Raw genomic sequence first — 14,326 nt, forward strand, 5'->3', positions numbered from 1 at the left:
GTTAGCATATTAGGTGTTGAAACAAACTGCATCAATTGCTCAGGAGTGGTGGGGCTAGAGAAAAAATTCCAACTGCCAACTTCCAAATGCTATGCAGTAAGGCCACCCTTCTGATAGTAGGAAGATATCAGTGCTGAAACTAAGTGCACCAATATCTCCTGCACCTACGGTAGATGTTTCTAGTGGTACACAACATCGTGGGTGTCAGAAGACGTGGAAGGTTCTCTTTAAGCATCCTTGGCAACCTTTCGTAATTAGAAGCAGAGAGCCTTCCAGTGTGCAAAGGACTTCATAAAAATTTTCAACTGACCATGTCCCTTTTGAGGTCTGACACCTTCCCTATTTGTTGTCCCCTTTTGTGACTGGGGCACAGGATGTGTCGATCTGAACATGCCCATTGATTGTGAAGTGTTCATGTTGTGTATAATATGACTGTAGGTTCGCACTTGCGCCGAGCTCTCCATTGTTTGGATCCAAAAGGGGATCTGAACGACGGAGAGCCCTTCTGCTAAAACAACAATTACCCGTGGACACCTGTATACTCCTCCATAGACTATAATAGGACCTTTCTCTCTACCAATTTTCGTTGAAATCTGCGGAGATTCTGATGCAGATGTGAACGTAGCCTGAGAACCTGACAGATGCAGGAGAATTCTACAGAGTTTGGAAGGTTTTACCTTCTCTTCTGGGATGCTGGGAGGTTACCTCTTTTCTGGAAGCCTCCTGGGTGTTTTGGGAGAGTTGACAAGTATGAGTTTCATGTCTATAATAAAGGTTATTGAGCTGCAGTAGGCAGTGAATATATTTTTCTTTTAGGTTTGAAGTACTCGGTTACATCACTGCTTGAATACTTGTCAGTGATGGTTTAGGACAAATGATAAAAAACAGTATTACAATAAACTTACAACACTTGGCTTATCCGTACTGAGCTGTTTGCACTGAAATAGGCCTTCTATTAGACTAAATGGTGCCAACTCAGAACGGGGACCTTTTCCTATCGGGTCATAACCTCTCCTCCTTCTTGATATGCATTCACTGCTCAGAAGGATAATCCATATTCAGAAATGATCAGGACAAAGAACTGAATAAATAGTAAAATTGAAGAATAACTTTATATATTATGTTATGCCATTTTGATATCAATTTTGATAAAGCCCAAAAGCCTATCTGCGCTTGTTACTCCAGAATGGTGTGCGCTAAAGAAAGAAAATTCCAACAGTGCTGGAATTGGTGACGCATCGACCATTAACAGACGCCAAGAACTAGAATTGCTGGGGATGGTGAGAGGTCCTCCTTAAAGGAGTTGTCCAGGAACTCTAGGAAACTCAAGGGTAGCTGCGGTTGGTGAAAATTAAAGGGATTCTACCATTGAAACAATTTTTTTTTCTCGTTGATACGTAGGAATAGCCTTAAGGCAGGCTATTCTTCTACCTTTAGATGTCTTCTCCGCGCCGCCGTTCGGTGTAAATCACGGTTTTTGTCAGTATGCAAATGAGTTATCTTGCAGCACTGAGGGCGGGCCCCAGCGCTCAAACAGCACTGGGGGCGTCCCAATGCTGCGAAAGAACTCTCCAGCGACGCCTCCATCTTCTTCAGGAACGTCCCCTTCACGCATCCTCTTCCGGTGCAGGCAGTCAAACTTTTAGGCCTTGGGCGGAACAGACTGTGCATGCCCGTGGCCAGAAGAAAAATGGCCGCTTACACAGTAAGTAAGCAGCTATTTTCTTGTGGCCTGTGGGCATGCACAGTCAGCTCTGCCTTAGGCCCGAAGCCTAGAAGTTTGACCACCCGTGTCGGAAGAAGATGAGTGAAGAGGCCGTTGCTTAAGAAGATGAAGGCGGCATTGGAGAATTCTGGTCCCCTAAGAGGAGAGAAAGCCATGTCTCAGCCATGCCCAAAAGGCACTGCTCTGCTCATGTCCATTTACCTTTGGTTATATTGTCACAGGAGTCCTACTAGTAGTATAAAAGCCCATTCATATGAATAGCTTCTGTGCTGAGATCTGCTACTTTGTATTTTGCTGAAAAGCAGAAAAAATGGGCACAATAAATTTTTATTAGCCGTGAATGCTTCCAGCTTGTAAATGGAATAAGCGAGTAATAGATACTAAGCAATTGCTATAAATGTAATTCTATAATACGGAATCAAAGCTGCGCCATATGTGATCTCTTGCTTATTTTGCCTGCCTGACATCTGCAGGTATCTTAGGGAAATGTGTCCTAGAAGAAAAGTGCATGTTCCAGAAGCGAACACAAGTGCTAATGTGATAATCGTATTTATTGCGGTGCTGAAAGGTTAGTGAAGGTGCAGCGTACATACATGTGTTACCACTTGCCTCCATGTGTTATACATTACCATTGTGTACGCTGATCATGGCCTGTATTGCAGCTCCTCCATGTGGCCTGGAAAATCAGGTCACTAGCTAATGGCTGTCACCTAACACCACTCAGTATTATCTGCAGTGCACCAGCATAAGAGACAGATAATTCCCAAGGCTCTGAGGTTTGCAGGCCAGGATGCATTAAGTAATGCATTGATTGAAAAGCACTTTGCTCCGGGGCATCCGGTGTATGACCTTGCTGGAGATGGTTTGTAGCTATATGGCTACTTCTCTGAGCATTTGTAGTATGTGGAGGACAGTGAAGCTCACAGAGGGTCCCCACATGTCTTAGCAAGCGCCTGACTGCTAGAGCACAGATGGTGTGCACCAAACAATATTGGCCAGTAATCTGTTGGTGCCCTAGAAGATTAACCGGGTCCTGGTTTTGCATGTGAGAGACGCTGATATTTTTACTAAATTAAATGACTGCTGGGCTTTTTGCACATAGAGAAGATGCCACCTGAGATTGCACCTCCGAAGTAGAAACTTTTTTTATTTTTTATTCCGTCCGCCAAGACAATTGGGGCAGACCTTTACCTTTTGACCGACTAAGCCAAGCCCTGTCTAGGCAGGACAGCTCAGGGAAGTAACTGATTAAATAGCTCGGTGCGGCGGTCATGTGAGCTGGGATGGATCACTGAATGCTTTGTGGCCTTCTTCAATAGACAAAAAAAAAAATTCTATTTCTGTAGCGGCAGAAGACAACCCTTTCCTTCAAAAGTCCTCCAGCAAGTCACTTATTTTCTGTATCTGGACACAATGATCCTCTAGGACATGGATTCTAAGGATTTTGACCTACAAGATGACTACAAGTCACCTTTCAATTTCGACTCTGGCGTCAATAGGAATTATCTTTTTCTTTCTCCTCGGCTGAGTAACACTCCTCCGGATTCACCAACTCGTTTTGGCACGGGTAACCTATCCTTCTTTCTCTTTTGATGCCTATGAAGTTGGCAGGTGGTGACCTCTGCAAAGTGAACGGATCTTAGACCATTCTAGGATGCCTGTAGCGTTGTAGAATGGGATGACATCCAGAAAAATGTCTGCCCCATAAAAGCTCTATATATTCACTGCTGTCGATAGACGAGGTTCAGTAGTCTATTAAAATTCTAGTTTTATAGGATATGATATGGGATCTCTAACCGCATTATGGTAAATATTAAAAATGTATTTAATGAGGTTGATATAGTTCTGATAATTCTGCATTATAGATATTCCTATAACATAGCTGCTCATTGATCTATGGGGCTTCTATAAAACAGGGTGAAGATCTAAGGCAAATTCCCATCCCATGCAATAATTCATACATACCGTACATTCATATATACATTAACGTTTCATACAATTTTTTGAATTATTCAGAATATTTTTTTTTCAGATGTACAAATAGCATATGTTGGAAATGGTGTAGTAAAGATCTTTTTGACCTTTTTCATCTTCAATATATTAGGGACAGGGGAGTAACAACAATGTGCAGAGGGATCTGTTAGACCCAGGCCCAGCAGCCTTAGGGGGGCCTATACAGTGTCTCCCCCCAATAGTAGGAAACCAGTATTATAACCAATACATTATAGTTAGGAGGCCTGATGATTTTGCTCTGGGGCCCAGGAACTTCATGTTATGACTCTAGTTAGTCTGTTGAATATCCGATTTGACTTTTTTCTTCTTTTTTTGTTAGATTAGTTATACATTATATATATATATATATACACGTGTTTGCTTTTTTCTGGAACATGCGTGTACCAGGCAAGGGTTAATCCTCAGCACCACCCCCTCCCTCCCCATGACTACTTTCTAATTCTTCTTATGGATTCTTGATTTTGACATTGCTAGGAGGTGAGCTCTTTCCGGGTCACCGCATTTGCATTTCTTAATGATGTTCTCCTCAATTATAACCTGGTTGGTCAATGATTGGCACAGGAAACTACTCGTGGAATAGATTTACAATGATTAGTCTGCAAACAAAATGGTAACATTTGCAAATTCTGCCCCAGCACTTGATGTTACAACTCCTATAAAGTATAGAAAATGATCAGTTTACATCCATAAAATGTCTAAACTTTATCTAACATTCTGGAAATATAAAATAATCTCTTGCATCCCTGGAAATGTGAGAAATATTCACACTAAATGGCATATTGTGTCTGGGGTCTGCTCCAGGAATTCATTATCATATCGCAGCCTCTGGTGACTTATTTTTTTTCTGTATAATTCACGAATGTCTGTACAAGGCGGGATCATGTTTATGTGTTCAGCTGCCATTGGTTTATGGTTGGGTAGATGGCGTCTGGCATTAGTGGAGAGATTTTATGTTTATTTATTACTAATTTATATATATAATTTAATTAATTACTATATATATATTGTATACTCCGTCTCCGAGTGTATAATATATGATGTATATGCACTGCATTCCAAATTATTATGCAAATTATATTTTTCTCTGATTTTCCTGAATGGTTGATGGAAGTTTTATTGGACAAACCTCCCAATGATAACTTTTTTTTTTTGCAAATAAAAAAAAATAAATAAATAAAAAAAAAAAAAAAATCCCACTGTTCTAAATTATTATACACAGAAGAGTTTCTGAGCATTTTATAGGTGTTAAGGAACTGAAAACATTTTGATATCGCCTTCACAATTTTTGCACTTGTTGAACTTGTGAGTTTTTGGATAGTTTCTGCTTAAATATCTTTGCAGGGTGTCAGAATAGCCTCCAAGAGATGCTGTTTTGATGTGAATTGCCTCATGACTAGAGATGAGCGAGTACTATTCGAAACTCCTGTTTAGAATAGCACGCACCCATAGAAATGAATGGACGCAGCCGGGAGTTAATCGGCCGGCTGCTGGCAAAGTCGGCGTGCCGGCCGCTTCCATTCATTCCTATGGGTGCGTGCTATTCGAAACGACCGTTTCGAATAGTACCCTCTCATATCTACTCATGACCTCAGGTACCCCCTGAAGCGATGGCCTCAGGGGGCGCCTCATGGAATACAATGTTGAGCGGCGTTTAAAAGTATTTATTTTTTTTAAATTGGCCGCTACTTATTGTATTATTGCAATAGAGAATAGACAGTTCACCGTAGGAGTATATTGATATTTAAAACTTCACTTTTATTACTTTCTAAAAAGACGCCAAAAAGTTAAGACGTAAGCCACCATAAATACCCTTTAACTTGTAGTGAGGAAAAAAGGTATGCATAGGAAGGAGCCCTCACAGGGACCTGCTCGAGTATCACCTATGGCTACCTCCCTACACCATTACAAAGTGGTCATATACACACAGCGTCACCCCAACGAGATCCGTACAAGGCTCACCAGAAATTCACTCCACTCCTCTGAGGCTACTGGCCTAATGCCACACCAACAGAGAGGGGAAGGCACTGGTGGCCAGATCCCTGTTCAGGCTAGCTGCTGCAAAAGACTCACATAAAAATAACTGACCCTACGCGTTTCGTCTTGTAAGTTTAAAGATTCTTCAGGGATCTATAGGTCTCACAACTAGGAGCAGTCAAAACTGCTTTTCTATTGCTGAACGGTATGATAGAGTGACCGTCTGCAGGACAGCCGCTATGACTGTCAAGCCTCCATTGCTGTCTCTACATCATGACGTTGACCGCCAGGGTGCTATATCAAGTTTCTTGGCATTGTTCAGCATTGGCTACAGCGCGGTCCTTAGCTTTCCTTGGATAGCACAACCGTTTTTGAAATCGCATCCAGTCCACTGCGGATATTTTTCTATAATGTGTGGATGGGATTCACTAGCATTCACTTTCAAGGGACTGTAAAAACCGGCAGCCAAACCGCAGCATTTAGGTCACGTGGGCCCCCAGCCTATAGTGGTTTCCTTTTAAGTGGGCTAACCTAGCAAACCAATTATCACAGGTATGAGATTGATTTCCGTGATCTAAAGAGCCCTGAAACACAAAACCGGCCATGAGTTTAAATTAAACAAAAAAATGTAATCTTCATAGCACTTTAAATTGATTTTTTTTCTGGAAAATAATGCTTCTCTAGTCTATGACCTCTAGGCACCCTTTACTACCATAATAACCAGACTCTTACCCCCCCCCCACCCCAGGTACATATACTTGCTGCCATGCTGTTTCAGTTTTTTGAAATTTTTTTTTAATTTCAATAGATCTCCTAAAACATGACCCTGAACCTGTACCTGAGGGAGAAGATGCAGCTGCTACAGTAACAGACGCCTTATCAGAGGAGGAACAGGAACACTTACGAAATGAGCTTGCAAAGGTAAAACATGGCTGTGTCTATATAACAGGAGTTTATTGCAAAATATTAAAGGGATTCTACCATTAAAAACCTTTTTTTTTTCTCCCTAACACATTGGAATTGCCTTAAGAAAGGCAATTCTTCTCCTACCATTAGATGTCTTCTCCACCCTGCTGTTCGGTTAAAATCCCTAGGGCAAAGCCGACTGCACATGCCCGCCGGCCACAAGAAAATGGCTGCTTACACAGTATTGTAAGTGGCCATTTTCTTGTGGCTGGCAAGTATGCACAGTCGGCTACCTGAGGCCTAGAAGTTTGAAGCCACTGCCGGAAGAAGACCCATTCCTGAAGAAGAAGGAGGCGATGCTGGAGAGTTCTCTTGCGGAGAGAACCCCAGTGCTGCAAGAGAACTCAATTGCATACAAACAAAAACCGGGATTTATACTGAACGGCGGCCCGGAGAAGACATCTAAAGGTAGGAGAAGAATAGCCATTCTTAAGGCTATTCCTATGCGTTAGGGACAAAAAATTGAGTTTTAATGATAGGATCCCTTTAAGGTTCAGATGAATGGAACTGATTTGCACCATGGTCATATGACTAATGATCTTGATGTAATTTCCTGAAAAGAAGAATGCTGCTCCATGGAAAAATTGCCCAGCCCTGCTCTTGACCATTAAGGAGTGTTTTAACCCTTTAGTAGGATATTTATTAGTAGGTATCCTACATAACCATGTACATTTATACATTTCTTGCTTTAGGTAGAAGAAGAGATACAAACACTCAGTCAAGTTCTTGCGGCTAAGGAGCGGCATCTAGCAGATATCAAAAGGAAACTTGGACTAACCCCATTGGTGGAACTAAAGCAAAATATCTCTAAAGGATTGCAGGATGTGGCCTCCACCAATATGTACGTACAGTCTGTGCACATCTATACTTGGTTTCTGTGCTAGCTGAGTGTTGTAGAGAATAGCAGCTAAAACCTATTGTGTGTTCACTAGCTGCGTGTAACTGCAGCTACAAGGGCTCAATTGGAATTCATTACAAACTATGCTGATTTGTAGATATGTTTGCTACAAACACCAGGGGTGATGTGAGAAGAATGTAATATGTGGACAGATGGTCATTGCTTGTAAAAATGATATTCTGCTTGATATAACAGAGTAAATGAACAGAACTGTAGACAGGTTTTCAATTTGCTTTATGGTGCCGTGCAAAGAGCTGCTCAACCATAGAGGAAAAACTGCTGCAAAACCTCATGTTAAAGGGGTTTTCCAGGGCTTACATATAAACATGTGATCCGGTGGGGTTTCAACACATGACGCCCACACAGATCAACTGCTTGTGTGAGCTTTAATGAACACCAAGCACAGCGCCATACATTGCATATGGGCTATATTGGTATTGCAGCTAAACCCTAATTAAGTGAATGGGACTATACCATGTGACCAATATAGGGGATGTCATTGGCACAGGGAAGAGACATATTCAAAGAGTTTATCTGTGGGTGTCCTGGGTATTGGATGGATATTGATGACCTAAGTCCCAGAAAAGCCATTTCGAGATCTACAGCCCTGATGCAGTTTTCAATGCTGTAATTTAATCCATTCAGTGAACTTTTTTTTTTTGTTTTTTTTGTTAGAATGAGTCTGGACTACCCCGTATAATGACATAAATTATAAATACATTTTTTTTTACTATAGCTAACCTGCTTGTTGATGGTTTCCAGGCATCAATATGGCATACACTTAGCACAGCATTATATAACATTGATGCTAAATTTTACTGTAGAGCTCTTGTTAACCCATGTCACATCTTGATGTCTTTTTATTTTTGTTTTCTTGCTGCCATTTGAGTAAATATGTTGCAAAAAGTGCAAAAAAATTGCTCTTTTTGCAACTGGTTTCCTTGACTATGGGTAGATATGATCGTGCTTGATTTATCAGATCAGTCTGTTATATATTTCCAGCCTGACTATAATAATTTAGTTAATAAACTTGTGTTCTTCCAGTCTCACATGAAATCATTACTCTTCTTATTAGCTCCGAGCTGGGAAACCTCACTGCTCATTTCTATGTCATGTCCCCTGTAGGGGCCGGGATTTACAGTAATTTCTGACACATATCAGCTGAGCGAAAGAACACGAAATATATGGAGGACATTTCCACATTAAATGCAGAGGGATCATTTGCACAAGCATAAGCGTGCACTCTTCCTGGGAGGAATCCTACATTAAAGCACCCCTCAAAAAACCAAAAAAATGCACTTTTGATAGGAAATATTTTAGTTTTTTAAAATTTTTTGTCCAGTCAGTAATTGGAAGTAAGGCCACATGCTCATCACCGTCGTGGTGTTTACTGTCTGCAAAAACTGATCCATGCTCAGCGAAAAAACATGTCTGCATTGCATCAGCAAAAAGACTTGTATGATCCCCCTGCACTTATACGGGTGAGTCTGTGTCTGACCCACTCCATATTTTGCAGATCGTTCCTATGGCCCGACGTGTGTATCGGGTCACTGTACTGAATGGGTCCGTATATGATCTGCAGTTACAGACCATATACTGATAACTACTATGGTCACATGCATGGGGCCTAAGGACTTGTTGACTTGAGGGGGGGTGACATCCGCATGTCTCCTGTGTGCTGCCCATGCGTTTTAATTCATGGCCAGCCTACTTCACACGGTCGTCTGCAACTGGCCTAAGGCCTAGAAAATGTTTTAGTGGGTTTCACCCGTAGCTGTCATGTGGTTGCAGTTCTCTTTTCTTTGTACACATTCTGAGCTTATTCTGAATAATTTATATCAGCTGGCCACCCCCACTAAGGCAGTATGCTATATAGGATATCAGGCTGGATTCACATCTGCGTCCCTTGGTGGCTCCAGCTCAGGAATTGGTGGAGAGAGAAGTCCTGCATGGAGGACTCTTCTCTTAGCTGCTTTCAGTATGAGAACGGCGGACCCCATTATAGCCGCTGTCCACTTGTAAGCGCTGTTTTAGGAGTCCGGCTTTCCATCATTTAGATCTACCCAGTGGCCCTGATTGATGGAGACCACTAGTGTGAACCTAGCCTCACTATATTACTTTCAAATGACCTATATACATATGGAGCTCATAGCAACATTTTACAATACATTTGTCTTGAACATGACTATTACTACAGCTGCTGATAGGAGACTCCTTCTCTATGATGGTTCTGATGGAAAATGCCCATTAAATACCCAGGACTATTGCTACCAGTCATGTAGACTACATAGTGTGGAAATCCATTCTGCATGTGACTGGATAGCCTGGATAGCCTCTGTTCCATTCATCTGCCAGTATATGGCGCAAGGAGAGCAATCTACAACCACAACCACAATCTACAACCACATGTACTTACAGTCCTCACTCTTGTGAATTTTTGTGAATGCCATATGTCATTTTTATTATTTCCTGCAATTTAGGTACAGGAGGACTTCAGAAACCCTGACTCAAGCTGGGCAGAAGGCTTCAGCCGCCATCTCCACAGTTGGATCGGTCATCACGAGAAAGTTAGAGGATGTAAAGTAAGTCAAACCCCATTTAATGACCACTATCTCTGTATGTACAGAAATAAAGGGAAATCTGTCAATCACTGGTTAGGACCGCCCACTGGACCCCTGACCACAGAGCAGAGATTTATAAGTTATATGGTTTCCTTTTCTGCAAAGCTATATCTGTCTACTCTGCTCATCCTGCTCTATAATACACACTGTAGTATTGTTTGTACTGTGTTAATGCTTCCCATACATTAACCATTTAGTAACCCAGTCTTTTAGCCAATATGGAACCCATGACAGCATATGTTTCACGAGATCATATACAAATTTACACTACATTGTTTGCTGAAGTCTACATGCAATCTCTAACCCCTGCTTCTTCTCTTCCCTTGCCCTCCCTGGCAATCGCACACCCTGCAAGTCCGGTGCGGTGTTCCGTGATCTGTAACTAATGAGACTTTTGCAGTCTGATTTATTAAAGTACATTCTACCTTCAGTGTACAGGGTGTCATTTGCTACTTGTAGAGGCTATGACCAATTTTGGGATTATTGTATAAAGACTTGCAGAAAAACAGCCAACATTTTGGCACCAATAAGGAAGGCTTGCACCAAAATCTGTGACTTTTCTACACCGAACTTTTAATAAATTTCCCCAACCTTGTATGGATATGTTTGAAAATGTCTGGAGCGGAGCACAAGGCTTCTTCTACTTATTTTCCAAGCTTGGCAATCCCTTTTTTAATCCTAAAACTTTGTCAGGTTAGACCAAATGGTATTTTACATCCACAGCATTTTATTTTTTTGGCTTGGCTAGGATTGTGTGTGCCAATTTTCATATCTTTCTCCTGCTGAGTTGATTTACAAGACATCTTGAAAACCGTGAGGAAGAAGCAGAACGTGTACTATAAATTTGTAACGCTAGACTATATATTATGCTTGTGCTACTATATTATAAAGTATATATTATACATCGATTAGTTACATAAAAGCAGGAATATGTAATAACGCACCACTAACTAGCTTTAAAGGGATTGTTCAGCAACATACAAGACCCTTTTTTTTGCTGTCCAAATTAAAAAAGAATAAAAATGGTAAAATGTACTTTAAAATGTTGCCAAGTTCAAAATTTCTCCCCTATCCATACTATAGGAGGTACGTTGTAGATCACTTAGGGTCCCAGCAGCCAAACCCTTATAACTCTGACACATAGGTGTGTGGTTGTTCCTTTAATCTACTAAAGAGAAGCCTACAGTTCCATAGACTTGAATTGAGCTGTGCAGTGCTTCTTCATTGAAATGGGGGTAGAAGTGGTCAGACCCATCAATATACAACTCAGGATAGAGGACAAGTTGTCCACTTGGCTAAACTACTTTAATTCTGAATACTGTAACATTGGCCCAATTTCAGGCTCCCTTGTGGACCCATAAGCCCCATTGCCACACTTGTTCTGACACGGGTACAGAACTTCCTCCCTCTCTGTTTGTCAGTGATTTACTTTATGGGGACTGTCTGTTTGGCCCCCTTCTGACTTTGCTTTACCTATAATGGGAAAGGGGGCCACATCTTTGACGTGACTGATGGTCCTCTTTAAACACATCACTGACGTGGGGGTGGGGGGTTGTAATGAAAGTGGACGTAGAGCTTTCCACACAAGAGGGGATCCAAAATCATGCTAAGGGTGTAATATGTAGAATTAAAGTACATTAGTAAGTTTTATTATTTCTCAGATGGAGCTTTTGATGTTACTGGACAACCCCTTTAAAGGGGCTCGATCAGCAAAATCATGCTGATAGAGCCCACATATGCGTGCATAGCCTTTAAAAAGGCTATTCAGGCACCGCTAAAGTTATATTAAACTATCCCCCCCGTTTTAAAATAATAACCTAAAAAAGAATGTGATCTACTTACCGAACGTGCATGCTGGGCGGGCATTCAGGGTGTGTCTTCATCTTCATCCACGCCTCTTCTTCCTCCGATGTCTTCGAGTCCCGTCCTCCTCCGGCGCTCGCGAACGGACATTGATAAAAAAAAAATAGCCTGGGCGCATGCGCAGTAGCCGTAGTAGAAGCCGCATGCTACTGCGCATGCGCCCAGGCTATTTTTTTTTATATCCGTGTCCGTTCGCGAGCGCCGGAGGAAGACGGGACCGGAGGACATCGGAGGAAGAAGAGGCGTGGAGGAAGAAGACACACCCTGAATGCCCGCCCAGCGTGCACGATGCGTAAGTAGAGCACATTCTTTTTTAGGTTATTATTTTAAAATGGGAGGGTAGTGTAATATAACTTTTACGGTGCCTGAATAGCCTTTTTAAAGGCTATTCACGCATATGTGGGGCTCGATCAGCATGATTTTGCTGATAGAGCCCCTTTAAATTCCCGCAATGCTCTATATAACCCTGCTTTACAATGTTGCTTTGTGATACAAGACAGCACATTATTCATAGCCCTGGATAACGCATCCCATAAAACCAGTTCCCATATGTTTGTTACTTTGCTCCAGGTTGTATTTTTATTTTGTATGTAGCATTGCATGTGTGGATGAATCTGTCACTGTAACATTGTCTCATCCTGTGCCAGATCCTGCATTATTTGGACATCTTACACTGAACAGATGTACTTGAAGTTTGACAGATGAACCTCTTGCCAAGAATTTATTTGCAAAGGCAGTCTTATATTTTCAGGGAAATATGTTGCTTGTATCTTTCCTAAGCTTACATTTGAGTTTGCAGGAATAGGAATGTTCTGTTCCAGATTCTTCACCTGGGTCAGGACAAAGTGAACAGAAGAATCCAGTCTCATTTATTTAATGATTGTGCCAAAAACATGCTTGCCATTGGAGGCGGGTAGACTCTATTTCACAGGTTCAAGATTTCCTATGTAAAATAGAATTTTTACATCTTTGCTTATTTCTAGCTAGTCCGACCGTTACAAGGTGATGCATTCTAGTAATGTGGTTTGGAAGTGTGTGTATACAATGATATATAGGTTTCCTCGCCCATTTAAAGGGATGGTCAGTCTTATGTAAAGATATTTCATTATTGGATGCAGATTTCTAATGTGTTTCAGTCCTTGATATTAATGATCGGATTCTCTCTTATCTGGATGCTTTAAAGGATCTCCAGGATCTTATAGAAACTTTTAGTTTAAGCTAACTGAAGTGTTTTAATCCATACATTGCTTTATCTGTCTTGCCCTGTTTGTCAGATACTGCTGAGTATGTGTCCTCAGTGTTTGCAGCTCGTTGCCCAGGTGTCAGACCACCTCTGCTATTCAGCTGTAGTGGTCCGCTGATAACATTAGTCCCTTTTCTCGGCCACCTCTATTCTCTTTAGGCCTCGTTCACATGGGGCACGGGACCGCGTATTTTGGTCCTGATTCTGATGCACGACTGTCGTGGCTTCCCGCTCCGGAGTAGGCTCAAATGAACGGGCCTAGTCCGGAGGGTGCTGTCGCGAGGCGGATGCCCGGGCTGACTCTCCTGCGGAATCCGCCTGAAGAAAGGGCAGCTCGTTTCTTTTTTCCATGAGCCGGAATATACCGCGCGCATGGAAAAAAGGAAGCTAGTGGTCTACACAGACCTCCATTGTGAGGGGGTGGATTCAGCATCAGAATCCGCCCCCTCTTGCCCCTTGTGAACGAGCCCTTACTGTTATTGATGACTAATGAAAACTTCTGCCAGCTCTTGAAAGTGTATGAGCTGCTGAGTCCTGATAAGGACTAGAACAGCACTATGTCAGTGTCTGTTATCTCTGTATGTAAATCCAGAGATAAGTGTGCACTTTAGTTGTTGGGGTACACTGCTGGCCTGAATGGTCCATCTCCTAGGCTAAGCCCATCCATCCACCAGTCACTGAAACAGGAAGTGGAGGGGCGAGGAGACAGAAGAGCAGGAGAAACCCTGATATGGGAAACCCCATTACTTTCTCTGCTAGTAAGGCTTTTCTAGAAAGCCCATCTAGAATACTACAATGCATGTGATTGCCTGATCCCTCATAGAAAATGTCAACTGTACCTTCGTATTTAGTGTTGTGTCGTATGTCACTATAGTCTTTGATTAATTTTTGCTGTCTCTCTTTTCTTTAATGCTGCCACTTAGTATACGTTCTATACAGCATTCAATTAGTATGCCTGCTATGAGGTAAAGTATTGATCAGTAAGGTTACCTATTGTGCATGTCTTACTGTATATAGTCGAG

The 14,326-nt window shown here is 41.9% G+C and overlaps 1 protein-coding gene across 4 annotated transcripts in view; it reads left to right on the forward strand.

The window, feature by feature from the left end:
• Nucleotides 1-14,326, forward strand: part of LOC142200252 (tumor protein D52-like) — a 135,190-nt gene that overhangs the window by 33,966 nt on the left and 86,898 nt on the right. The window contains exons 1-5 of one of the 4 annotated variants that reach the window (XM_075270471.1): nt 2,818-3,293; nt 6,522-6,634; nt 7,372-7,520; nt 10,058-10,159; nt 14,228-14,269. In XM_075270471.1, the coding sequence (XP_075126572.1) occupies nt 3,155-3,293; nt 6,522-6,634; nt 7,372-7,520; nt 10,058-10,159; nt 14,228-14,269 (545 nt within the window). In that variant the 5' untranslated portion in view covers nt 2,818-3,154. Of the gene's footprint in view, nt 1-2,806; nt 3,294-6,521; nt 6,635-7,371; nt 7,521-10,057; nt 10,160-14,227; nt 14,270-14,326 lie in introns of those variants that run through there. The other 3 variants (XM_075270473.1, XM_075270474.1, XM_075270472.1) reach the window with 3 other exon arrangements.

Source organism: Leptodactylus fuscus, chromosome 4, assembly GCF_031893055.1.
Source record: "Leptodactylus fuscus isolate aLepFus1 chromosome 4, aLepFus1.hap2, whole genome shotgun sequence".
NCBI classification, from domain to species: Eukaryota; Metazoa; Chordata; class Amphibia; order Anura; family Leptodactylidae; genus Leptodactylus; species Leptodactylus fuscus.